Source organism: Stenella coeruleoalba (assembly GCF_951394435.1).
Source record: "Stenella coeruleoalba genome assembly, chromosome: 18".
Taxonomy (NCBI): Eukaryota; Metazoa; Chordata; class Mammalia; order Artiodactyla; family Delphinidae; genus Stenella; species Stenella coeruleoalba.
The window spans coordinates 10,751,972-10,778,839 of NC_137164.1; the positions used below are offsets into that span (position 1 = coordinate 10,751,972).

General features: G+C 38.9%; 1 protein-coding gene across 12 annotated transcripts in view; it reads right to left on the minus strand.

The window, feature by feature from the left end:
• LOC307176463 (uncharacterized protein) overlaps positions 1-26,868 on the minus strand; it is a 496,599-nt gene that overhangs the window by 384,974 nt on the left and 84,757 nt on the right. For 10 of the 12 annotated variants that reach the window (XR_013824767.1, XR_013824768.1, XR_013824769.1 and 7 more), the window contains exon 3: positions 6,722-6,782. Coding sequence is in view for 3 of the 12 variants with exons in the window: in XM_079902602.1 (XP_079758728.1) it covers positions 6,722-6,782 (61 nt within the window). In the remaining 9 variants the exon portion in view is untranslated. Of the gene's footprint in view, positions 1-5,617; positions 5,748-6,721; positions 6,783-26,868 lie in introns of those variants that run through there. The other 2 variants (XM_079902604.1, XR_013824773.1) reach the window with 2 other exon arrangements.

Consider the following 26,868-nt stretch of genomic DNA (forward strand, 5'->3'; position numbering starts at 1 on the left):
TAGTATCAAATATTATACTGATGTAAAACTAGAATTTAGTTTTCCCTCTGTTAAAATGACAAAATTTTTCTTGGATTATTGGCTACATCTTGGTTAACAGTTAGTTATCAAAGTTCATTCTTGACAGAGGACCTTCAAGATGACAGAGGAGTAAGACGTGGAGATCACCTTCCTCCCCACAAATACATCAAAAATACATCTACATATGGAACAGCTCCTACAGAACACCTACTGAATGCTGGCAGAAGACCTCAGACCTCCCAAAAGACAAGAAAATCCCCACGTACTTGGGTAGGGAAAAAGACAAAAGAAAAAACAGAGACAAAAGAATAGAGATGGGACCTGCACCTCTGGGAGGGAAGTGTGAAGGAGGACAGGTTTCCACACACTAGGAAGCCCCTTCACGGGTGGAGACTGCGGGTGGCGGAGGCGGGGGAGCTTCAGAGCCGCAGAGGAGAGCACAGCCACAGGGGTGCGGAGGGCAAAGCGGAGAGATTCCCGCACCGACGATTGGTGCCAACCAGCACTCACCAGCCTGAGAGGCTTGTCTGTTCACCCACTGGGGCAGGTGGGGGCTGGGAGCTGAGGCTCGGGCTTCGGAGGTCAGATCCTAGGGAGAGGACTGGGGTTGGCTGTGTGAATACAGCCTGAAGGGGGCTAGTGCGCCACAGCTAGCCGGGAGGGAGTCCAGGAAAAAGCCTGGACCTGCCTAAGCCGCAAGAGACCATTGTTTCACGGTGCGCAAGGAGAGGGGATGCAGAGCACCGCCTAAACGAGCTCCAGAGACGGGCGCGAGCTGTGGCTATCTGTGGGGACACCAGAGACGGGCATGAGACGCTAAGGCTGCTGCTGCCGCCACCAAGAATCCTGTGTGCAAGCACAGGTCACTGTCCACACCTCCCCTCCTGGAAGCCTGTGCAGCCGGCCCCTGTCAGAGTCCCGTGATCCAGGGACAACCTCCCTGGGAGAACACACAGTGGGCCTCAGGCTGTTGCAACGTCACTTTGCCCTCTGCCACCGCAGGCTCACCCCACATTCCGTACCCCTCCCTCCCCCTGGCCTGAGTGAGCCAGAGCCCCCTAATCAGCCGCTCCTTTAACCCACTCCTGCCAGGGCAAACAACAGATGCCAGAGGGTGATCTACATGCAGAGGCAGGGCAAATACAAAGCTGAACCCCAGGAGCTGTGAGAACAGAGAACAGAAAGGGAAATCTCTCCCAGCAGCCTCAGGAGCAGTGGATTAAAGCTCCACAATCAACTTGATGTACCCTGCACCTGTGGAATACCTGAAGAGACAACGAATCATCCCAAAATAGAGGCCGTGGACTTTGGCAGCAACTGTAGACTTGGGGTTTGCTGTCTGCGACAGACTAGTTTCTAATTTTTATGTTTATCTTAGTATAGTTTTTAGTGCTTGGTATCATTGGTGGATGTGTTTATTGGTTTGGGTGCTCTCTTCTTTTTTTTTATAACTTTTTTTCATTTTAATAATTTTTTTTATTTTAATAACTTTATTTTATTTTATTTTTCTTTCTTTTTTTTCTCCCTTTTCTTCTGAGCAGTGTGGCTGACAGGGTATTGGTGCTCCGGCCGGGCATCAGGCCTGAGCCTCTGAGGTGGGAGAGCCGAGTTAAGGACATTGGACCACCAGAGACCTCCCAGCTCCACATAATATCAATCAGCGAGAGCTCTCCCAGAGATCTCCATCTCAACACTAAGACTCGGCTCCACTCAGTGACCAGCAAGCTACAGTGCTGAACACCCCATGCCAAACAAGTAGCAAGACAGGAACACAAACCCACTCATTAGCAGAGAGGCTGTCTAAAATCATAATAAATTCACAGACCCCAAAACACACCACTGGACATGGTCCTACACACCAGAAAGACAAGATCCAGTCTCATCCACCAGAACACAGGCACCAGTCCACTCCACCAGGAAGCCTACACAACCCACTGAACGACCTTACCCACTGGGGGCAGACACCAAAAACAACAGGAACTATGAACCTGCAGCCTGTGAAAAGGAGACCCAAAGCACAGTAAGCTAAGCAAAATGAGAAGACAGAGAAATACACAGCAGATGAAGGAGCAAGGTAAAAACCCACCAGACCAAACAAATGAAGAGGAAATAGGCAGTCTACCTGAAAAAGAATTCAGAGTAATGATAGTAAAGATAATCCAAAATCTTGGAAATAGAATGAAGAAACTACAAGAAATGTTTAACAAGGACCTAGAAGAACTAAAGAGCAAACAAAAAATGATGATCAACACAATAAATGAAATTAAAAATTCTCTAGAAGGGATCAATAGCAGAATAACTGAGGCAGAAGAACGGATAAGTGACCTGGAAGATAAAATAGTGGAAATAACTACCACAGAGCAGAATAAAGAAAAAAGAATGAAAAGCATTGAGGACAGTCTCAGAGACCGCTGAGACAACATTAAATGCACCTACATTTGAATTATAGGGGTCCCAGAAGAAGAAGAGAAAAAGAAAGGATCTGAGAAAATAGTTCAAGAGATTATAGTTGAAAACTTCCCTAATATGGGAAAGGAAATAGTTAATCAAGTCCAGGAAGCACAGAGAGTCTCATACAGGATAAATCCAAGGAGAAACACACCAAGACACATATTAATCAAACTATCAAAAATTAAATACAAAGAAAAAATGTTAAAAGCAGCAAGGGAAAAGCAACAAATAACATACAATGGAATCCCCATAAGGTTAACAGCTGATCTTTCAGCAGAAACTCTGCAAGCCAGAAGGGACTGGCAGGACATATTTAAAGTGATGAAAGGGAAAAACCTACAACCAAGGTTACTCTACCCAGCAAGGATCTCGTTCAGATTCAACGAAAAATTAAAACCTTTACAGACAAGCAAAAGCTAAGAGAATTCAATACCACCAAACCAGCTTTACAACAAATGCTAAAGGAACTTCTCTAGGCAGGAAACACAAGAGAAGGAAAAGACCTACAATAACAAACCCAAAACAATTAAGAAAATGCTAACAGGAACATACATATCGATAATTACCTTAAATGAAAATGGATTAAATGCTCTAAACAAAAGACACAGACCAGCTGAATGGATACAAAAACAAGACCCATATATATGCTGTCTACAAGAGACCCACTTCAGACCTAGGGACACATACAGACTGAAAGTGAGGGGATGGAGAAAGATATTCCATGCAAATGGAAATCAAAAGAAAGCTGGAGTAACAATTCTCATATCAGATAAAATAGACTTTAAAACAAAGATTATTACAAGAGACAAAGAAGGACACTACATAATTATCAAGGGATCAATCCAAGAAAAAGATCTAACAATTGTAAATATTTATGCACCCAACATAGGAGCATATCAATACATAAGGCAAATGCTAACAGCCATAAAAGGGGAAATCAACAGTAACAGAATCATAGTAGGGGACTTTAACACAGTACTTTCAACAATGGACAGATCATCCAAAATGAAAATAAATAAGGAAACACAAGCTTTAAATGACACATTAAACAAGGTGGACTTAATTGATATTTATAGGACATTCCATCCAAAAACAACAGAATACACTTTCTTCTCAAGTGCTCATGGAACATTCTCCAGGATAGATCATATCTGGGGTCACAAATCAAGCCTTGGTAATTTAAGAAAACTGAAATCATATCAAGTATCTTTTCTGACCAGAATGCTATGAGACTAGATATCAATTACAGGAAAAAAATCTGTAAAAAATAAAAACACATGGAGCCTAAATGATATACTACTTAATAACCAAGAGATCACTGAAGAAATCAAAGAGGAAATCAAAAAAATACCAAAAACAAATGACAGTGAAAACACGACGACCCAAAACCTATGTGATGCAGCAAAAGCAGTTCTAAGAGGGAAGTTTACAGCAATACAACCCTACCTCAAGAAACAAGACACATCTCAAATAAACAACCTAACCTCACACCTAAAGCAATTACAAAAAGAAGAACAAAACAAACCCCCAAAGTTAGCAGAAGGAAAGAAATCATAAACATTAGATCAGAAAGAAATGAAAAAGAAGGAAACAATAGCAAAGATCAATAAAACTAAAAGCTGGTTCTTTCAGAAGATAAACAAAATTGAGAAACCTTTAGCTAGAATCATCAAAAAAAAAAAAGGGAGAAGACTCAAATCAATAGAATTAGAAATGAAAAAGGAGAAATAACAACTGACACTGCAGAAATACAAAGGATCATGAGAGATTACTACAAGCAACTGTATGCCAATAAAATGGACAACCTCAAAGAAATGGACAAATTCTTAGAAAAGCACAACCTTCCGAGACTGAACCAGGAAGAATTAGAAGATATGAACAGACCAATCACAAGCACTGAAATTGAAACTGTGATAAAAAACCTTCCAAAAAACAAAAGCCCAGGACCAAATGGCTTCACAGGCAAATTCTATCAAACATTTAGAGAAGAGATAATACCTATCCTTCTCAAACTCTTCCAAAATATAACAGAGGGAGGGACATTCCCAAACTCATTCTACAAGGCCACCATCACCCTGATACCAAAACCAGACAAAGATACTACAAAAAAAGAAAACTACAGATCAATATCACTGATGAACATAGATGCAAAAATCCTCAACAAAATACTAGCAAACAGAATCCAAAAGCACATTAAAAGGATCATACACCGTGATCAAGTGGGGTTTATCCCAGGAATGCAAGGATTCTTCAATATATGCAAATTAATCAATGATACACCATATTAACAAATTGAAGGATAAAAACCATATGATCATCTCAATAGATGCAGAAAAAGCTTTCAACAAAATTCAACACCCATTTATGATAAAAACTCTCCAAAAGCAGTCGTCGAGGGAACTTACCTCAACATAATAAAGGCCTTATATGACAAACCCACAGCCAAAATCATTGTTCTCAATGGTGAAAAACTGAAACCATAGAAGGTTAAATTTGCATGGGTAAAAGGTATTGAATATAACTGTTTCACTAATTGTGTGCTGTATGGGGAGTTCCTAAAGAACTGCCAATGCCCCTGCTATCTGTGACATGTCTTTATTTATTAGAATCCTGGTGCTGCTTTGCCTGTTATTAGACAATAACAGTACAGTGTGATTAGTCATACTTTCAGTTATTTTTAAAATGTTAACTTAGGCACAGTTTCTTTCATTTGAATCTGGCATCTTCTAAGCCAGTGGTTTTCAATTGGAGATTTGCATTATTCACCTATGGTGTTATATTCACATACAGATGTTTAGGACCTACTTCAGCTCACTAAATCTCTTTACCTGATATTCTTCATATATTCTAGGTACACTCTTACTTTATTCTTGGTATATTGCGTCAGGATTATTATATACCACAAAATTTTTCTCTGAAATGATTATGTTTATTCATTTTATAAATTAGATTGTCATGTTCACTGTGTTCTTTGAAAATAGGTCTATTGGGTTTATAGATATTTTGTCTAAAGTAGTTTTTGACTGAATTTATGATCTTGTTCTGCAGGCCACAGAAACAACCAAATATTTTTGTCAGTTTCATTATTTTTAAAGTGGACTCTCATCAGATCTTTCACCTTGAAACTTACCAATAATAGGTTAACCACAGCAATTTTAAGTCTCTTGTCTTCCACAGAGAGTTTTCTGTTTTACACTTATGCTTTCCTGAAAGCACCTGCGATAAGCTACAGGCCAGAGTGCTTCATCTTCAACGAAGTAGGAGCATCTCAGAGCCTGTGAAAAGGATTATACCAGGTACTTCAGGGAACAGGCTTCTGATAGCACCATTTGAACAACTTTGATCACGAATCATCAGGGAAATACTAGTCAAAACCACAATGAGATATCACCTCACACCTGTCAGAATGGCTATCACTAAAAAGATAAGAAATAACAAGTATTAGCAAAGATATAGAGACAATGGAACCCTTGTGCACTCTTGAGGGGAATGTAAATTGGTACAGCCACTATGGAAAACAGTATGGAGGTTCCTAAAAAAATTACAAACAGAACTACAATATAACACAGAAATTCCACTCTTGGGTATTTATCTGAAGAAAACAAAAACACTAATTTGTAAAGATATATGCACCCCTATGTTCATTGCAGCATTATTTACAATAGTCAAGATATGGAAGCAACCTAAGTGACCATCAATAGATAAGTGGATAAAGAAGATGCAGTGTATATACACACACACACACACACACACACACATACACACACACACACACACACACACACACAAAATGGAATATTACTCAGCTATAAAAAAGAATGAAATCTTGCCACTTGCTACAACATGGATGGACTTAGAGCATATTATGCTAAGTGAAATAATTCAGACAGAGGAAGACAAATACTGTTTGACACTACTTATATATGAGATCTAAAAAATAAAACAAATGAATAAATATATCAAAACAGAAACAGACTCATAGATACAGAGAACAAACTAGTGGTTGCCAGAGGGGAGAGGGTTGGGCAAAATAGGTGAAAGGGATTAAAATGTATGAACTACCAGCTATAAAATGGAATAAGTCATAGGGTTGTAATGTACAGCATAGGGAATATAGTCTATAATATAATAACTTTGTATGGTGCATAATCTATAAAAATATCAAATCACTATGTTGTATGCTTGAAACAAATATAATACTGTAAGTCAACTATAGTTAAAAAAAAAAGAAACAACTTTGAGAACCTACCAGTGTGATGAATCAGGATTCCCAGAACTGTAGTCCAGAAGCAGTTGGAGTCAGAAGTCTGCTAAGTGAAGATAAAACAGAACAAGAACTAATGACCCAGGACTGAATGAACTGATGAGAGATAACTGTGATTTTTTGCTGGAATATTGTTGCTGTTTTAATTTCCTATTTTTGTACATACAAGAAAGCACTTTTGCTTTCTTCTTAAGTGATGACTCATAACAGTTGAGTAGACTCTGCCTTTATAAAATGAAATAAAACACTTGTAAATGATATCTTACTCTCCCTAAGCCCTCAAGAATTTGGAATCACATATTGAGAACATTTTTAATGTAGCCAGTCCTATCAATTTTCTTCATAGTCATAGTTTGAAAAGCCTTCTCCATGCCAGAGTCAGATAAACATTTACCTAGAGTGATTTCTTGTTCACTTGAAAGTTGATTGGTTTGTTTTTAACTTAACGAGTGTTATGTTTGGGTGAGTTATGTCAGGATGGTTATTTAGTTTGTTCAACTTGCAATGCACTAAATTTTTAAGTAGCTAGATACTACATTTTTATATTTATAAATCACTTTCAGCTCAAAAAACAGCACTCCCCACAACATGGAACAATTTCCAGGAACTGCAGGCTGAAGAAATTGTGATGCTCTCACCCTTGTTCTGCCCCTACACTCATATGTCAAAGCAAACTATAGCTAAGTATATAAAGTTACAATAAGGTTCTAATTGTTTTTGTGATGAATACATTATTTTATTTTTTTTTTAACATGCGAAGTTGCCAAGTAAAGAGTCTTGATGGCCTCAAAGGTCACTTTCAGTTCAAAGAGAAAAACTAAGACCCAGATGTATTATCCTTTATAAGCCTTTATCAGTGGATGGGCAGTTCACAGTTGCCAGAAACAATTCTGACCCTATTTTTTTTTTTAGAAAGAAGTACCAAAAGAATATATAGAGTACGTAATTAAATATTTGTTAGATAATGATGTCCCCCCAATAGCCGATAGGGTGTAAAGGAAAATTTTGGTTTTCTCTACTCACAACACCTTTTACATCAAATATGCGAGTTTTTCTCTCACTTTAAGCAATTTCCCAACTCTCTGGATACCATGGGGTTACCCTACAACTCAGTTCTGACACTATCTAGAGTTAATGCAGACCCCACAGGTTAAGGGCCTAGCTCCAAAAGATTACCCTCCACTTCAGACGTCAATCCCAAATCCAGATTGTCACCTGTACTACTAACCAACTGGCTGTAAATCACAGATTCCTACAGCCTCCTCAAGTTTGCTAATTATCCACAACTGCTCACAGAATTCAGGAAAACACTTGCTTATGTTTCCCTGTTTATTATTAAGGATATTGTAAATGATACAGATGAAGAGCTGTATAGAGATAACCTAATTAGGCATCCAAGAGGAGCTTCTGTCCCACAGAGATTGGGTGCATCACCTTTCTGACACATGGCTGCTTTCACCAACCTGAAGTCTCTATAAACCCTGTTGTTTAGAGTTTTTTTGGAAGCTTCCTTTCCTACATAGGCACGATTGATCAAACCATTGACCTCTGGTGATTAAGTCAATTTCCAAAAGTCCTTATCTTCTTCTGGGAGGTTGGAAGGTGGGGCTAAAAGATCCAACCATCTAATTACCGGCCCCCCTCCTCCAAGAGTCACCTTATTAGCATAAACTCAGGTGTGGTTGAAAGGGGCTTATTGTGAATAACAAAACATGCTCCTCTCAGCCTTATTACTCAGGAAATTACAAGGGTTTTAGAAGCTCTGTACCTGGAACCAAGGACAAAATCAAATATATATCTCTTTTATATAACAATATCACAGGGTGTGAAACAAACATTTAGTTGAAACAATTATAAAAGGTATAATGAAAACATATGCCAGAGATCACTTCAAGGAAGGACAGTTGATATACTTAATTACGCATACATGAATCAACAGCTTTTCAGATCTTTTCTAGAAGAATAATAAGTAAAAATAACAAATACTACTAGGACCAGGAGCAATCTTCAATTAGTCCCTCATTTTTAATGATGTAACTGAGGACTATTCAATCATTGGCGATATAGCAAGAAGTATGTTTCACATCCATTTGAAATAATCCAGAGCTATGCATTGTTTGGGGAACAAAACTTACCATGACAAAATATGTCTCTGTGGCTTGATGATTATTTGGGGCTGGTTGTTTTTAAGAAACAAAAGGGTCTCCTCCCCTTAACTGCCTAAAAGAATTTATATAAAAGGCCTGTTCCAAGAAGACCTATCACCATAGATTACTAAAGTGTAATATGAACCAGGTGTGGTAGACTAGGGGAAACTTAGGAGTCTGATCAAAGTGTTACATGCGCTCCATTGTCTCTGTGTGGCCCGGAAAACATTTGTTTGCCAAACCTTTGCTTTTTTTCATTGCCAGCTAAAAAGCGTCACTCGTCATCGGGTTCTACAAGAATGGAGTCACTAGCCACTGCAGCCGCTGACCTTCAACACACCCTGAAAGGTGTTCAGGGAGGAGATCGGAACGAGGGACTCTGTCCTCTGGGAAAAGCTGGCATTCTGCCAGCCTTCAGATAGCTCTTTTCAGGAGAGGATTTATGAGTCCGATATCTTGGATCGTCTCATATCTAGAAAAGCACTAAAATCATTAATGGAGACCTCTGCTCCTCGTGACTAGCAGCGACCTTCTGCCAACATGTGTGCTTGATTACATGGATACTCCCTTCTCTAAAATCACATATATACAGACCTCCTCCTATACCTCCTCCTATACCTCTTTGGAGCGGTTCCTCAGAGCCATCTGAGAGGCTGTCTCCCTGGCTATTGTCCTCATTTTACCCCAAACAAAACTTAACTCACAACTCTTACATTGTGCATGCTTTTTTCGCAATCGACATCATCTGCCTGTAAATTGCCTCCCTTCCCTCTGAAGTCCCAAACCCATACCTGCTTCTCCTTCTCTCCGATGGTATATGAGCTTCAATTGCCTGACTTGTCTTTGGGCTCATAGTCTTATGGAGCCTCTGTACATACCTAATTAAATTTGATTTTCTCCTGTTATCTCTCTCATTTCAATTTAATTCTTAGACCAGCCAGAAGAACCTAGAAGGGTAGAGGAAAGTATTTTTCCTCCCCCAAAGCATGCACTTTGAAAATCTGATGGACAGGAAAATAAAGGGGAGGAAACACTAGTACAGCAGAATGGTTTTCCCAAGACTCCTGAAAGGCTTTGGTGCTTATTAGGAAGTACACCTACCATAGAGTAAAAAGGTAATGGGGCAAATTACTGAAAGGTAATGAGGAGACACCAATGCTATGACAATGCCCTTCAAAGTCACCAATTCACTCCTTGAACTAAAACCTAGCAAGTGAAATAACAGCGAACAGGAGGACCCCAGGAATTGACAGGCAAATAAGCACTTGCAGGCAACACACAATGAATTCTGCACCGGGATGTTTGGGGTACTCATTTGCATGTTGGTTACCAGGAAGTTCTTTCAGTTCACAGTCATTTGAAAGCACTCCTTGTCAGAGCCTGGGAATGCGCTGAAGGGTCTGACCAAAGGTGAACTGGCAATGAGTTAGTTCTCTTCTGTAACCCATAGGAGACAACATGCCTTCTATTGGGAACTTATATATTCTTTTTACATGTTTATCATGCAAACAGAGCAGAGCCTCTGACTACTGGACTACTGTCTCTCTTGTTAAAGACAAGTCCTCTGACCACGTTGACCCCATTTCTGCCTTAATCTCTGGATTCTGATGTTGTAGAGCCTCCAACCGAGCTCCCCACCTCGGAGAGAGTGATATCTCACTCTTCTGTTACTGCATCTGCTTCCTATTTATAAAGGGTGAGCCTTCAGAAAAGCAACGTTTCTTCCTTTAATCCCCAGCAATATTTATTGCTTCAGGGTAATTCCAGTCTTGTCCTCTGGCAAGCTCCATTTAAACAGGCAAAGCAAATGCATTTTCTCTCCTTCATGTGAAAAAGGTTGTGGCTAACAGGATTCTGTTGCTGACAAGTGTAGCCATTTTAATTATTTTGAGACAAAAATAAACAAAAAAGATAATCTTAAAGTCCAAAGTCCCCTCTAGAAATTTCTTTCTCATGGCATCTTTGCAATCAGCACAATTTAGCTTCCACCCTCACTGTTTTTTAAGTGCCTACTAAGTGCTAGTTGTGGTTAGAGTGCCCACCTCTGCCCTTTAGTCACCAACTCTTACCAGAATAAAGACACAAAGCAGGTCTGTACAATGATTACATTCAGCACTTTCTAAATCTCATAAGTGGATACAGTATTCTCCTTAAGTACAGAGTACCAGGAAGGCTATAGGTTGTATGATGGAGAATAGAGATGCAAACCAGGATGATGTGCTTATAAATAGGACGGAACAGAGGCAGTGATAACATCTCTTTTCTTTGGACTAAGGGAATGCTTTATAATGATGGCCAGATTTTTGCAATGAATACAAATGAAATAGGAGAGCCCCCAATTATTTGTCTCTTTGGTATATACAAGGCTAGTTCTTCCAAAATGTGGTCTTAACAGTGGAATAACTATTTTAGGTATGCTGGTATAATGGACTTCATCAGTCTCATTTCAACATGGATCTATTACCAACTATACTCAGAGGATCCTCTGCAGTTAAATTCTGGCTACTTTTACTAGTGACACTCAAAAGGCAACAATGATGTGGTCTCTCAACCTCACAATCAAGGACTGTGCAGAGAAAATACATAAAAGTAGCTTAGTAGATCACATGATGATTTTTTATGCACAATAAACTGCAAATAGCCACCTCCTTAGGGAATGCCTAGCTGTGTATCTATTGCTTTTAATCCCACCCAGCTCCTCTGAGTATATTAGTTCTGCTTCACACAGGAGAAATGCAAACATTGTTTTAGCATGCAAACAACAGTAAATCACATCTTCTTTCACTTTTATAGCTCAATGCAAATATTTAACATTTATCTCATGTTTCTTATTATCAAAGCACCTGCTATCATGTGAGAAACACAGATTTTAGTTTTACTCACGATATAGAGGAATAAATCAAAATACAAAGAGAAAAATAACTTTGTACATACAGTGTACGACACAGTTGAAATTTGAATTCAGAATCTGTAAGGTATGTTCTTCTCATAAATGCAGGTATAGCACATAGAACTCTTAGCCAATGAAAACCATAGAATGAGTACTCACTACTTAGTGAAAAGTGTGAACCTTGTAAATGTCTTATCAGTATCCTTTCCTAGAAATCATTTGCTTCTATATTCTTCACAAAACGGCCTGAACAGAAACACTGATGACATAATTATTTAAGATCTTTGAAACAGCTGAAGAGAATCTGATGAATGGATTAAAAATTCTGTCATCTTTAGGAGTATCACTACTATAATTTGGTTATATGTGGAGTTTTTATTGAGCATTATTAATCATTCTTAAATGCAAAGACAGAAGATTCAGATATTTTTAAAAGTTATCTCTTAATGTTTGCCAGGCCACAAAAACTACTAAAAATATCAGGGTTTGTAAAATATTGATGGTAATTAGAATGAGTATACATGTAGATCAAAAGAAACAAAATTTCCATAAAGCTAATATCTTTAAATACTTCACTAAATATCAAAATACTGAGTTATTTGAAATCATATTTCTTGGAAGCTAGTTGTTTACTGAGGAGAAAATCTAATCTAAGACACTGACCATTTAATTTTGGTATCAAATCAACTCCTTTTTTAAGGCAAAGTCCAGTCCGAAGTCACTGTGATTTCAAACTCTAGAGAGAAATCAATCCCAATTGAAAACTACAGTGTTTTACACTACCTTATTTTGTAGAAAATACATCTTAAATTTTATAGGTTGATAGGAAAGCAATGTGTTTGCGAAAGACCTGGAATAAATACTAGAGCAGATAGAAACAAAGAAATGGGGTTTACTATCATACATTTAATAAGTGATGGGTTTTGACTGCCTTTTTTTTTTTCTGATTCAAAATTTTAAACACATTTCAGTTCAACTTTGACTAAAATAACATAATCAGTTTCTCTGCTTTTATTTTGGTTCCCTATCATTGCCAGTATTTCTAGGTGTGATGAGAAATAGAACTTTACAGACAAATTACAACATGACAGTGTACAGAAGAAATAAGATGGTTGTGGATCCCAGAGGAAGGGTCCGAGTTGTATAGCATGAAGGGATTGGGTTGGGAGAGAAACAAAGAAAACTGAACAAAGGGACATGTCTTAATCAGAGCACATTTAGAAATGTGAATTTACTCAAGGTAGCATAAATAAAGAGGGATCTCACAGGTTCCAAGAAAATGAAATCCAAGTTCACGCAGGGCTGGGAGTTGGAATGGAAGAAGAGGATCAAGATTGCTCTGCATCCCTCAAAGCCGCATGGCTTCCCTCCATTCTACTTCTCTATTCTGGCCTCTAGTTTTCTAGCTTTGTCTTCAAAACTATTATTTACTCTTTCCTGAATCATTTTTTTAAATTGTTGAATGCTTCATTTACTTCATGTATTTTTTTATATCTTTATTGGAGTATAATTGCTTTACAATGGCGTGTTAGTTTCTGCTGTACAACAAAGTGAATCAGCTATACATACACATATATCCCCATATCCCCTCCCTCTTGAGCCTCCCTCCCACCCTCCCTATCCCACCCCTCTAAGTGGACACACAGCACCGAGCTGATCTCCCTGTGCTATGCGGCTGCTTCCCACTAGCTATCTATTTTACATTTGGTAGTGTATATATGTCCATGCTACTCTCTCACTTCATCCCAGCTTCCCCTTCCCCACCTGTGTCCTCAAGCCTGATTTCTACATCTGCGTCTTTATTCCTGCCCTGCCACTAGGTTCATCAGTACCATTTTTTTAGATTCCACATATGTGCGTTAGCATATGGTATTTGTTTTTCTCCTTCTGATTTCCTGAATCATTGACAGGCAGGTGGTTCTGGTTCTCCATGGTACAGATTCCTACCCTGGCTCTGTAAAACTAATTATTTCAATACCCAACGTTACCGCCATTCTGAGGGACCTGATTTCCAAGCCTCCACCCTTTTCAGTTAGCTTGAGTCAGGGGGCAGAATCAAATGGTAATAAGGTTGCCCCTTCTGGACAGTGTGTGAATCAAGATTTATAAATGGGAGTGTAGGAAGGCATGAAATGGACAGCATCTGTATACTATGGAATAGAAAAAAATCCTGGGCTTTCATATAGAAATAGCCACTTCTTTATCAGGCTTAATTGTTGTCTTGGAAGGCTGAATTTGAGACCCAGCAGTGAAGAGTGAAAATGATGAGACTGATGTTACAAAGTAATGAAATAAATTTCTGTACGAAATCAAAAGCAGGAGTCTTTGGAGAATGGCCATAGTGATATAGAATAGAACGTTATCCATAGCTTTATTATTTCTACATAGTGTAGAAATGGAAAAGAATGCCAACAATTATGCCTTGAAAACTGTAATCCCAATATGCTATATTAAAAAAAATTACTATTTACAAAATACTATAACTAAATAATAGTATTTCTATTTATAAATGATTAAATGTGGGTCAGAAAGAAGGCATTCATGATGAATATTCATAGATCACAAACCAATCTGTGTCAGGTATAAAAAAATAACTTAAAGTCTGAATCTCTAATATCTCCAGGTTACTATATTTAACGTACTTAGGAAAATGAGTCACTCCCTCTCACATATTTGATACAGAATTCCTTAAATTCTAAATAACAAAATTAGTAAACCTTGAAAGTTTAGAACACCTTTATTTAGTATATGAAATATGTATCTATTTACCAAACCAAGAGTACCTTTACTTCCCTGTTTTACCCAGCATTCATTCAGAGCTAACATGGATTAATAATTCTGCATCCCAGTAGTTTCAATGGTTTTCAATGTGCTTTAAGCAATAAGAAAGTAATTTGGGATAGGTATGTTAATGGAAGATCTGGCTGAAGAGGTCTTTATCTAGAACTCTTTTTCCAGATCTATGGCTTTGAAACTTCTTTGATGTTTTATGTATTCACCTAGTATATACACACATAAATAAGTTTACATATATACATATTGCATGTTACATACATATATACAATATAACGTACAATCAGCCCTCCATATCCACGGATTCTGCATCCACAAATACAGAAAGCAACAGTGAGAGACTTAAGCATCTGCGTATTTTGGTATCCAAAGGGGTCCTGTAGCCAATCCCCTGCAAATACCAAAGGACAACTGTATATAACATATGTAGGTACATATGAAATGGAAGTTTTACAAACCATTACTTACTCTGTCTATATGCAATATTCTCTGCTATTTTCACTACTTTTCCAATTCTATTTCCTCTATTTTAAAAATGCTGATCACAACACACTAAGCTGATTTCACAAGCCACTAATGAGTTCCAATCTGTAGTTTGGAAAACACTGCTTTAGACCAATTAAACATTGTACTTTATTTCAACTTTCTTCAATTAATTTGGTATACCTAGAGACAGACTGTGTCATTTGTGAAGTGATAGCCAAGACCAATATATGACTTCTATTGGTCTACCAACCCATATATATTCTTCCTAGTATCCATGCAGCCTTCCTCTATAAATTAACGTGGCTGGTTTCACTGTAAATTGCACAGGCATTTCCTTTATTTGCAGAAAATATCTATTTTCAAATGGAGAAAAGAATCCCCCCCAAAAGACAAACTAAATCGCATAGTGAATCTAACAGAAAGTGATTAATGGGATCGATTGTTGGCATAGTCCTGCTTACTTCCCTCAAGAAGGGTGAATACGACCGCAAATTCATCTTCATTAATATGTTACCACTTAGTGCGGTGCTCTAGAGATACATTTGCTAGTTAATAATTAATCAGAAAATTTCTCTAGTGATAGTAGCAGAAGAGAGAATGAATGGGTAGATTTGCTCTGCATAGAGAAAGCTTTCCAACAATGACACCATAGCCTTAAAGACGTAAGAACAACAGCCTTTATGAAATCTGGATGGAATGATAAATTTTTAAAGATGCAATCCTTTTTGGAAAAACAGGTTTAGTCTCACTACACGGGTAATGCTCACTATTCCACAGCACCTCCCCTGTGGCTCATATATCCCTAAACCTTCCCTATCACATAATACCCTAATTTATCCTTCAGAACGTTCCTCCTGACTGTAATGAATTGTTCTATCATTATTTGCTCTATGTCTGCCACCCCCCTTAGACTGGCTAACTCAGTATGGAATCCACAATGCCTAGCTCGGTGTGTACCACATCAACAGAACTCAACAAATATTTATTGAATGAAAGAGTGAGTGGATGGATGGAAAAAAGTGAGTGAATATTTTATAATGTTGATTATCACACTTTTTCTCCTTTCAAATAAGGTAGAGACTAACAGTACCAACGGCAAACTCTCTGGGCATTTACTGAAAAGCCTGTTCCCTTCCTCTTATTCACCCAAGCCAAGAACTTTTTAGTTCTGTTCAATTTTTCCACCTTGTATCCCACTCAACTAATGTTTATTGGGTTCCTGCTGCGGGTCAGCAACTACACTATCTCTCTAATCCATCTGTTCCTCTCCTTTCCGTGTGCCACAGTCTCACCATTTCTTCCCTACGTTATTGCAGTAGCATCTTAAATCTTCCCTGTATACTGTCTCTAATAGTGACCGCCCCCCACCCAATATATTCTACACACGGCTGCCCAAGTAACCTTCCTGAAATATATGCTATCCCCTTGCTCAAAATCCTCAAAGCCAAACTCCTAAGTCCGGCATACAAGGCCCCACCTTTTTCCCTAGGTTCGTCTCCCTGACATCAATTATATACTCTCCTTACATAACAAAATTTCTATAATACTTTGCTGAATGCCCCATGCTGTTTCATCACTCCATAACTTTGAACATCCTGTTCCTTCTTCTTGAAATATCCTTCCCATTTTCTTCACCTGATGTGAAGAAAAATTCATTCTTAAAGATCTAATGATAACTTTTCTATGAAACCTTCCTTGGTCCAATGACCCTTCTCAGCCAATTACTCTTCTAAGCCACTGTCCTTTTCTTGTGCTCCTCATTCTGTATTTCAAGCCTACAGCAACATTTATTAAATTTTACTGTTATTTCACCACTAATCATCAGAAGAATGCAAATCAAAACCACATGAGATATCATCTCACACCTGTCAGAATAGCTATCATCAAAAGAACACAAATAACGAATGTTGGCGAGGCTGTGGAGAAAAGGGGATGCTGGCGCATTGCTGGTGGGGGTGTAAACTGGTGCAGCCTCTGTGGAGAACAGGATGGAGGTTCCTCAAAAAACTAAAGATACAACTACCATATGACCCAGCAATTCCACTCCTGGGTATATATCCGAAAAACACAAAACAAAACATTAATTCAAAAAGATACACACACCCCAATGTTCACGGCAGCATTATTTACAATGGCCGAGATACGGAAGCAACCTAAGTGTCCATTAACAGATGAATGGATAAAGAAGTTTGGGCATATTTACATATGTATATATGTATGTGTGTATATATATATATATATATATATATATATATATGTATACACACACACACACACACACACACACACACACACAATGGACCACTACTCAGCCATTAAAAAGAACAAAATTTTGCCATTTGCAGCAACATGGATGGACTTGAAGGGCATTATGCTAAGTGAAGTAAGTCAGACAAAGAAAGAAAATATTGTATGATATCACTTATATGTGGAATCTAAAAAATACAACAAACTAGTGAGTACAACAAAAAAGAAGCAGACTCATAGATGTGGAGAACAAACTAGCGGTTACAGTGGATAGGGGCAATATAGGGATGGGGAGTGGGAGGTACAAGCTATTGGGTGTAAGATAGGCTCAAGGAGGTATCGTACTATACTGAAAATGTAGCCAATATTTTGTAATAACTGTAAATAGAAAGTAACTTTTAACATTGCATTTTTAAAAGTTTTTTTTTAAATAATAAATTAATAAATAAATACATTTTACTGTTTTTTACATGCCTATTTTCACCCCCTCCATAAGACTTCAAAGCCCTTCAGGATGAATATCAGTGAGCATGAATGAAGATTTGGGCATAAATCCACTTTTCTATCTACAGTACCTATCATAGACGTTGTCTATCAGATTCCATAGTTTCTGGACACATAATCCAATTTAGCTGGTTTATGCAAAAAGGGAGTTATTAAGAGGTGTAAGACAGCTAACAAAATTTCTAGGAGAGGCAGGTTGTGCAGCTTGGCCGTTATTCAACCAACAACTCTCAGGCACTAGAACACTCAGTCCCTGTAAGGGACTCTCCTAGCTGAAATCTCACTCTCACCAATGATAAGACCACTAGTCCCTTTATCAAAGCTTCTGCAGAAGAATCAAACATTGCACCACCCTACCTGCCAGAAGATTCTATCTCCCTGCATATTTACACCAACCACTCAGTACTCTTCCTTCCAAGTCTCACTTACAAAAGCATGATACTCTGCACAACTCCAGAAGTCGCCAACACATCATGCAGAGCCTGTAAGCCATATGCTGAGACACTCTTCACACAGGTTATGTATGCTTGAGGAGACACAGCTCACAGGTGGAATCCTAGCTGCAGAGGGGTCTGGGAAATGTAATTTCAACCTCCCTGCTTCAATAGTTCAGGCAGTCATGCTAAAAAGGAGACGGAGTGGGCGGTGAGCGAACCACTTTGCAGTTCCTCTTCCATTAATGCCTAATAAATGATGAGGGGGAATGAACAGATAGAAGGAAGAAATGTAAGGATCATATTATCATCTTAATTCCTCCATATTCTGCTGTTTAAGTAATTCAAATTTCACTCTTTTTTTTTGTGGTACGCGGGCCTCCCACTGCTGTGGCCTCTCCCGCTGTGGAGCACAGGCTCTGGACGCGCAGGCCCAGCGGCCATGGCTCATGGGCCCAGCCGCTCCGCGGCACGTGGGATCTTCCCGGACCAGGGCACGAACCCGTGTTCCCTGCATCGGCAGGCAGACTCTCAACCACTGCGCCACCAGGGAAGTCCCAGGGTACATGTTTATCAAACACAGCAACCTGTACCCTACCAACCAGACACCTGATCTTTTCCATCTGCTTTCACGATTCTCTCCAGAATCAATGCCATGAATGGTTAGAGGACATTTTAATGCTTTACTTACCCACATTCATTCTGTATCCAGCTTTGCTGCTGGTATTCCTCTTTGCTGTTTAAAAGAGATTTTCTACGAGTACAAGATAAAATAGTATTGATTCTAAAAAGAAATGTCATATTTCCCTATAGCTTAGTTTTAAAATAAACAACCTTTGTTCAGTTCCAAAAAATTTGCATATGACCTGAGTAAGTAACATTTGACAAAATAGAGAAGTGTTCTGTTGAACAATAAGAACACTTCCTTCTAACCCTTCCTTTCATTCAAGGTCATGTGCAGCTTACATAAATATTACATGAAACCTGTTTTTCAAGGAATCACTGTCTATGATGATTTATAGAGACATAAGTCCATTGGCAAAGTCTACCTTTTCAAATATCACAAGCTTTTATTTTCCAGCAAGAAGAAGAAAGTGACTCTCATTAGGTAAATGGAGCTATTCTTTCATGCAGGATTAAGATTTTAATGCAGTTTATGTGTGCAATTAAGATTTATCAAAGGTTTTTTGTGTGTGTGTCAGGTGACAAGATGTGTTGCAACTCAGTTTAAAGTCCAGACCTCACTGGTTGGAAGAGCAAAAATAAGTTATGACACAAAGTTTGCATCAGGAAAAGATAGAGAATATTTTCTTTTTTATTCTCATTTAATCTTTGCTGCAATGTGAGCTATTATAGAATTAAATAGTGAATAGATATTCTTAGCCTTAAAACTGTTTTATAAAAAGAGGTCAATTTTGCTGAATATATTTGCTCTGTCAACAAACAGGTGCTGAACAATTATTATGTGTAAAGCACTTTAAGAGGTGCTATTAAAAGTGTCATATGTCATTGTGAGGCAAAACATTTTCCTACATATATTAGCTGATTGGTCTGGTAAAATTAAAAAAAATACGCTGCATGAAAAGATTTAACATGCTTTAGAGAATTTTACTTTATTATTAAAAATCCCATAATTACTGTCAGGGGACCTCTTATTTTTATCATTTAGAATTGACCTCAGATAAAGTACTCTGTAAATACATTACTTAATATAATACTACAAGAAGTAAAAACGACTTTTCATTGCCTTGCTTTTCACAGAATCTCCTTCTACCTCTCTAGCTTCCTTTAGCTTTAGCTTTAGCTAAAGTTTAGCTTTAGCTAAAGAAACTCTTTAGCTTCCTTTTTGCTTATTCATTATTCAACACATTTTTATTAAGTGTCAGGCACTATGCTTGACATTGAGGATACAAAGGTGAAGAAGAAAGGAAACAGTTGTTCTTTTGTGAAGCTGATGGTCTGGTTGGGGAGACAAAAAAAATAACATGACAGGTCAAATAGAGGTTTCCATTGGGACACACGGTAGGGGCATCAAGACTGACATACGCAGGAGAGACAGAAAAGGGGAAATGATGGGGAAAATATCCCAGAGGAAGAGACATTTATCTCACCCATAAAGCAATTCTCTACAGTCTCATCACTACCAGAGGAAGAACACAATTTTTCAATGTAGGTTTCGAACCCAGTTTTAGGTGACTCCTTTAAATCATTCAGCTAGGTACCCATTATCCCCAACTGGTTCATTCTTGAATTGAGCCTGAGGAGGCCCTAGCAATTATGCCTCCCAAGCTGTAATGTTACCTCCACCACTATTCATTTTTTTTTGTTGCCTTGGTTTTAGGAGTTTCATTTTCTAGCGAGACTGAAGCACTCTCCTAGATTCCAAATGGTTTGTCCAGGACCTTGATCCCCTGCTTAGCTCTTGCCAAATTCTCCCGCACTCATTCCCACTCTTCCCAAAGATCAAAGTGCCTGTTTCTAGGTTACTTCCCTTACAGGATGGGTCCATCTTCCAACTCAGACAGAATTCATAAAAATTGCATCTAGTTTCACCTCTCAAATTGGACTCCAGAAAACAAACACCATCTGAGGAGGAAGGTAGCCAGCCACACCCCCACAAACATTGTGATACAGGAGGCACTGCTAGTTGTCTCCTCACTTGGGGTGAGGACATGTATCAGTAAGTGTTCTTTTGTTGCAAGCAACAGAAATCATTTTGAGCGTCTTTAATGGAAGAAAAAAGAAAACGCATTGGAAAGAAGTTGAGGTCACAGAGTTGAAGGAAAATCTAAAGAGCCAAAGTTCAGAAAGACCAGAAACCAGAGCCGTTCTGGGCACTGAGGCAACAGGAATGAATGGGCACGCTCTCCAGGAGACCATCACTGGAATGAATCTACTTTGAACACATTCTGCAAGACTTCAGTTCCAGAGAAAAGGCATCAGGTCGGCCAAGCTTGGGGCATGTGCCCACCCATTGGCCAGAGGAAGACAGGTTCCACTATTGACTACATCCAATGGAAGAGGAGTGATTCTCCAAAGCATAGTTGGGATGCTGTTACCACCAGAAGGGAGAAGAGACCCTGAGCTGCAAAAATAAAAATGTCCACTATAGGAGTCAGTCTGGCTACTCGGTGAGTTCTCAGTGTTCCAGTCTTGTGGGTTCCTAGTCTATATCCTTCTCTGCATTGTATAAAGTTTCAGCATACCTTCTAACTTGTTCCACGTGGGTTCCAATCTTTCAACGTATGAGCACCAGGAGTCTTTTAAGATAAAACTCTCAAATAAAAATGAAATATAAATCATGGAAAAGAAACTATGTTTCTCCAGAACCGCCAATTTTTTTAGGATCAACCATGTAAATAACAATAAGAACCCACAAATAAATCTCCTTGCTATATAAAAAATAATTCTGTGTGTTCTTGTCATTTAGAGTAACTCCTTGAAAAGTCATGCCCTATACTTATCCCCTCACTCAATAGTTAATGGCCATATTAACTAATCACCCCTCTTTCTATTGAACTAAGAATTTTTGGAGCTATTTTCCTACTTGCACTTTTGAGATTCCTCCAAATAAGCTGTCATGTGGCAACACTTTAAATTACACCTTTTCTGTTTGACTATCCCCATTAACCACCATGTGAGCATAGCCATCTCGTGGTGTCAGCTCATTCTGTCTTCCTATCTTTTGTTACAAAAAGGAAGAAAATATTAAGACCCCATTTCTTATCCTCATAATCCTTGAGTGCCTAAATGTTGCTCCTGGTGACAATCTTTGGAATGGAGTTTTTCAAGACTTGAATATGGAAGGCCTGATACTTATCACTATGACAAAGCTCAGTGTGGATGATCCTGAAGAAGAAGAAGATGACAGTAATAATAATAATAATAGATGATATGTACTGAGCCTTTGTTGTACAAGGCTCTGCCCTGAGTACTTTACATGCAGTATGCTTCCGTACTGATGGGAATGATCTGGGAGGGAGAGAGAATCACAGGAGAGAGAAGGGATTATTACTGGAGCCAAGTCCCTGAGCAGATGGAGAGAGATGGGAAGATAGGATCCAGAGCTCACGTGGAGAAGCCGTCCTTAGAAACAGGGGAGTCCATCCATTATAACATGGCTAAGAGACTGGTAGATTTGGATTTGGAAAGATGAAGGAGTTGTCTTATGATGGCTTCTACTTTCTCAGAAAAATAAGAAGAAAATGGTAGAAGAGAGAAAGGTGGGTAGTTATTGGAGGTATGAGGAAAATGACAGGCAACAGAGCTGCTACTATTAACTTTAGCAGAAATAAAAGACTGTCCCAATAATCTGGAGAAGAGGGGGAAACTGCAAATTTCACGTGGAACAGACGGAAGATACCCCTGAGGTTGTGCAGAACTTTTAGGAGATGACTGTGAGTTCTCACAAAGCAGGCTGGGGCAGGGCAAAGAGACACAATCTTTTGTGAATAGTATAGCCCTACTTCTATATCCACCCCAGTAGATGGACCTTGAGAGAAAGGGATTCCATGTATTTTTCTTCTTCAATCTTACTTAATTCAATAGTTAAGGAAGCTATACCATATACTTCTTAAGATAGGGTGTGTCCATCTTATTCACTGCTGTATCTCCAGTGGTAGGCAAAATGCCTGAAATGGAAGAGGTGCTTGATAAATATTTTATCAGTGAATTGATGACTAGATAGATGGATGGATGAATAAGAAATTTATGACATTTTATTGATAGTCCACATTCATGGTTTTCCCAAATAAAATTCTTTTGCGTGTGTATAGCAATGTCATACTTGGCTTTTGCCCAAGCTGCTACTCAGAAACCAAAGGGAGTCACAGATGGATGTTTTTACTGGGACTAAAAATGAAATAAATATTATATATTTTCTGTAGATACTTATAACCACCTAATGTTCCCCAATGTACTGGAATAAGTGTCCTTTATCATTTGCTGGCTTAGTATGAGAAATGTTTTCTTTTTTTTAAGAGTTATTTATTATTTATTTATTTTTTGGCTGTGTCAGGTCTTAGTTGCGGCACTCGAAATCATCGCTGAGGCATGCAGGATCTCTTTGTTGCAGTGAGTGGTCTCTTCATCACAAGGCGCGGGCTTCTCTCTAGTTGTGGCATGCGGGTTTACTCTTCTCTAGTTGTGGCATGCAGACTCCAGGGCATGTGGGCTCTGTAGTTTGCTGCACACAGGCTCTCTAGTTGAGGCGCTCAAGCTCAGTAGTTGCAGAGCATGGGCTTAGTTGCCCCGAGGCATGTGGGATCTTAGTTCCCAGATCAGGGATCGAACCCGCTTCCCCTGAATTGTAAGGCGGATTCTTTACCACTGGACCACAAGGAAGTCCCAGTACGAGAAATATTTTAAAACTAAGTTCTCCCGTGAGCCAGAAGTCTTCTGGAATTGTCACTCCAGGGTATGTTCTGCTCTCGTTGCTCCAAGAAGTTACTCCAGTTGAAGTGTGAATTCAGGTCACATGACTACTCATGTTGTTCTCTGTTTACCTGATTCATCTTCACCTTGGAGGTGTTCTCTTTTGGACCATGAGGGTACCTACCATACCCCTTGGATTGGTCAAAAGGGTCTAGATTTCCCTCCTAATTTACCAAAAATCCGATCTATACAGAGGCCACAGGTGTTGCTACAAGATTTCAAATCAGTGATGTCCTCTTTTAATGCACTAACTTACCCCTTTCCAGATAATCTTTGCACACACAGAAACTCATCCTCAGAGGAAGAGCTTGTGTCTTATTTGATATCCTCAGCACTTAGCATGGTGTCTGTTGAAGGAATGAACACATGATTGACTAATGAATAAATACTGAATTATTCTAACTGAGTAACCCACCCTCGTCACTGGAATTCACTCTCTGCTCCATGCTGCACGAGAGGCACCAACACAATCTTTATCTCAATATCTGCCCTACCTTCAAAATATAGAGTTAAGCATTCTTTCCCTAAAGAATTAGAGAGGCACTGCAATTGTCCTCCTAACCCTATTTATTCCCACTAAGCAGAAAAATCAAATCACTTAGGGACTCTCAGAGTTTAGCATTGACTGTTTTCAATTAAGAGAGAGCAAATACATTCACCGCTTCTCCCAAACTCTACACCCTCTAAAAGCCTACTTTCAATTTTCCTGGAGCTATTCCTTACCAATAATTTTATGGCATCTCCTGTACACAATTCTTCTTTCCAGCGTTTTCTTCTATAGCTTACATTAAGTCTGAAATGCTTTTAACTGAATGCCTGGGGATTGGGTAAGTACAAGCCTTGGAAATTGTGTCTAGCACTACTTCTTCGTAATAGTTTCAGATATTCTTCACTTTCGTTGAATCAAAATCAAAATAAGCATTACCCAGCCCTAAATTATAAAATAATTAAAATTATCTTCTTTGCTATTTAGTTCAAACATGGGCCAAATTCAAGACTTTTCCTATAGAAGTAAAGTCCCAGAGGACCAGATTATAAGTCAGCGAAGACTGGCTCTGTTCTAATATTCAATTTGCTTTGATTTTAAGAAAAGTAAATAACTTCTCTCTCATCTTTTTCCATATTGAAAAATAAGACATTTTCTTCCTAACATAAAGAATTGTGGCGATTGGTGAGATGGTGGGTCTTAATCACATTGAGTATCAGTTTACTTAACCAGTAATAGCTTCTTGGCATCTCTGGCACATGGTTCTCCTTTCAAACATTTCCGTCTGGAGAGACTACATTAAGGATGAAAAGCTTTTAACTAAGTGCACAGAGAAGACAGGCAGCCTTTTAAATCATTTATAGAAAGGGATTAATAACAAATGTTTTTAAAACATCCATAATTAAAACAATTCATGCTCTAGGAAAAAATAATAACACTCTATTACTCTCCTAGGGAGAGAGAGAGAGGCAGTGAGGCAGTTCTGAGCCAATCTCTATGAGTCAAGCCTTCTCCTAGGCTCTGTCCACTGCTTTTTTCATTCAAAGTCTCACAACAGTCTTTTAATGCAATGTTAGTAGCCTCACCTTATATAGGGTAGAGGCTAAATCTTCAAGACACCTGGCATGCTATTTTAATAAAAACAATAGGTTCAATTAAAAATTTAAACCTATTGTTTTCATATGTAACATAGGTAAGATTTTTGGATCTCCTATAATCAGAAATCTCTTCATGAATTCTACCTACTATTGTGGCCCAAAGGCAGGTAGCAGGGTAAATTCACCACAAGAAAGAAAAAGTTATGATATAGAGAAAGCCACTGTCAGAAAGAAAAAGGGGAGGAATCCAAGGGGTGTGTGGAAAGGGGAAGAAAGAGATGGAGAGGGAGGAAAGCAGTCACATGATTGTCAGGAGTTTCCCGTCAACTTTCCGCTCCTGTCTCCCCACACCCCAGCCTGAGTCAACAAGCCAGTGAGATCCCCAGGGGAAAGCCAAAAGCACAGAGATTATTTTCCCCATACTACGTTTGTAGCCTTAGAAAAGGGACTGCTTCTCTAGTGCCCTCAGCACCCATCTCCTGGAGGCTGCCCCAGGAGCTGGCAGTGGTCGTGAAGCGGAGTTAAGGTGAAAATCTGAGTTAATGCCCCTGGGCTGTGTTTGGCTTCCGCATAGCATGGGAAAGACTAATTCCCCGCAAAGCGGTGGGAATCAGACCAGGAAGCTTCCTAGAGGGAGTTGCTACGCCAAGAACAAAGTGATATCATCAACAGAAAGGCCAAGGAGGCCGTGAAACTCAGCTGGGGCCCATCAGCAGAGAGGGACCACTGAGCCCAGGGAAAAGGCTAACAGCAGATGCCACTAGTGGACGTGGCAGCTGGTGAAACAAGGGACAGCATCACGGCACAGGTGAGCAGGTATCCAGAGGGTAACACGAAGACATGCGCAGAGCCACCATGAAGATGGTCACACAGGGGGAAGAAGTCTGAGCATTTATCTACAAGCTACAGGCTTTTCAATCACTTACAGAAAGAAATTAATAACAAATATTTTTTTTAAAAATCCAAAATTAAAATAACTCATGCTCCACACACAGAGCTCCACACACTAACCACAATATTGTGTTAAACCAAAAGACATAGAGAAATCACTCCTGGCAGTTTAAGACTTTCTCTGCAGCACAGAAGGACTCATGGCAGTGATTCGATCTGTTTCAGGGAGTAAAGTGTTGAGGAACCAGATTACATTTTCTTTGCATAGTTCAGTCATTGTGTGAGTAAATATACAGGCCAACTACAATATGATTACAAAGACACAGTGCTGAGGGTGTGACTATTCATAAAACAAAGAGACCCCCTGGAGATTTTCCTTCTATGAGCCAAGATCACTGGCTTCAGACAACTAAGTCAAAGCCACAAAATAAATACATCCTCACTATTTTCCTACAGTGTGCTTTTAAGTTATAAAATTCATTCTCAGTTCTGTGGTCTTAACACTCTTAGAAATTAGACTTTACCGTAGAGAATATTTTCTCCAAGATCACATTCTAGACAGCTAGCCCTTCACTTGTGTGCCACCAGATTTGACCATTATGCAAACTTCATTTTTCTTTCTAGTCAAAGTGCTTTATATAAAATAAAATGTTGAGTTAAAGGGATTATGATACAACAGACTGGACTTCAAGGGTAAAACTCGCTGTGAATAAAGAGATAATA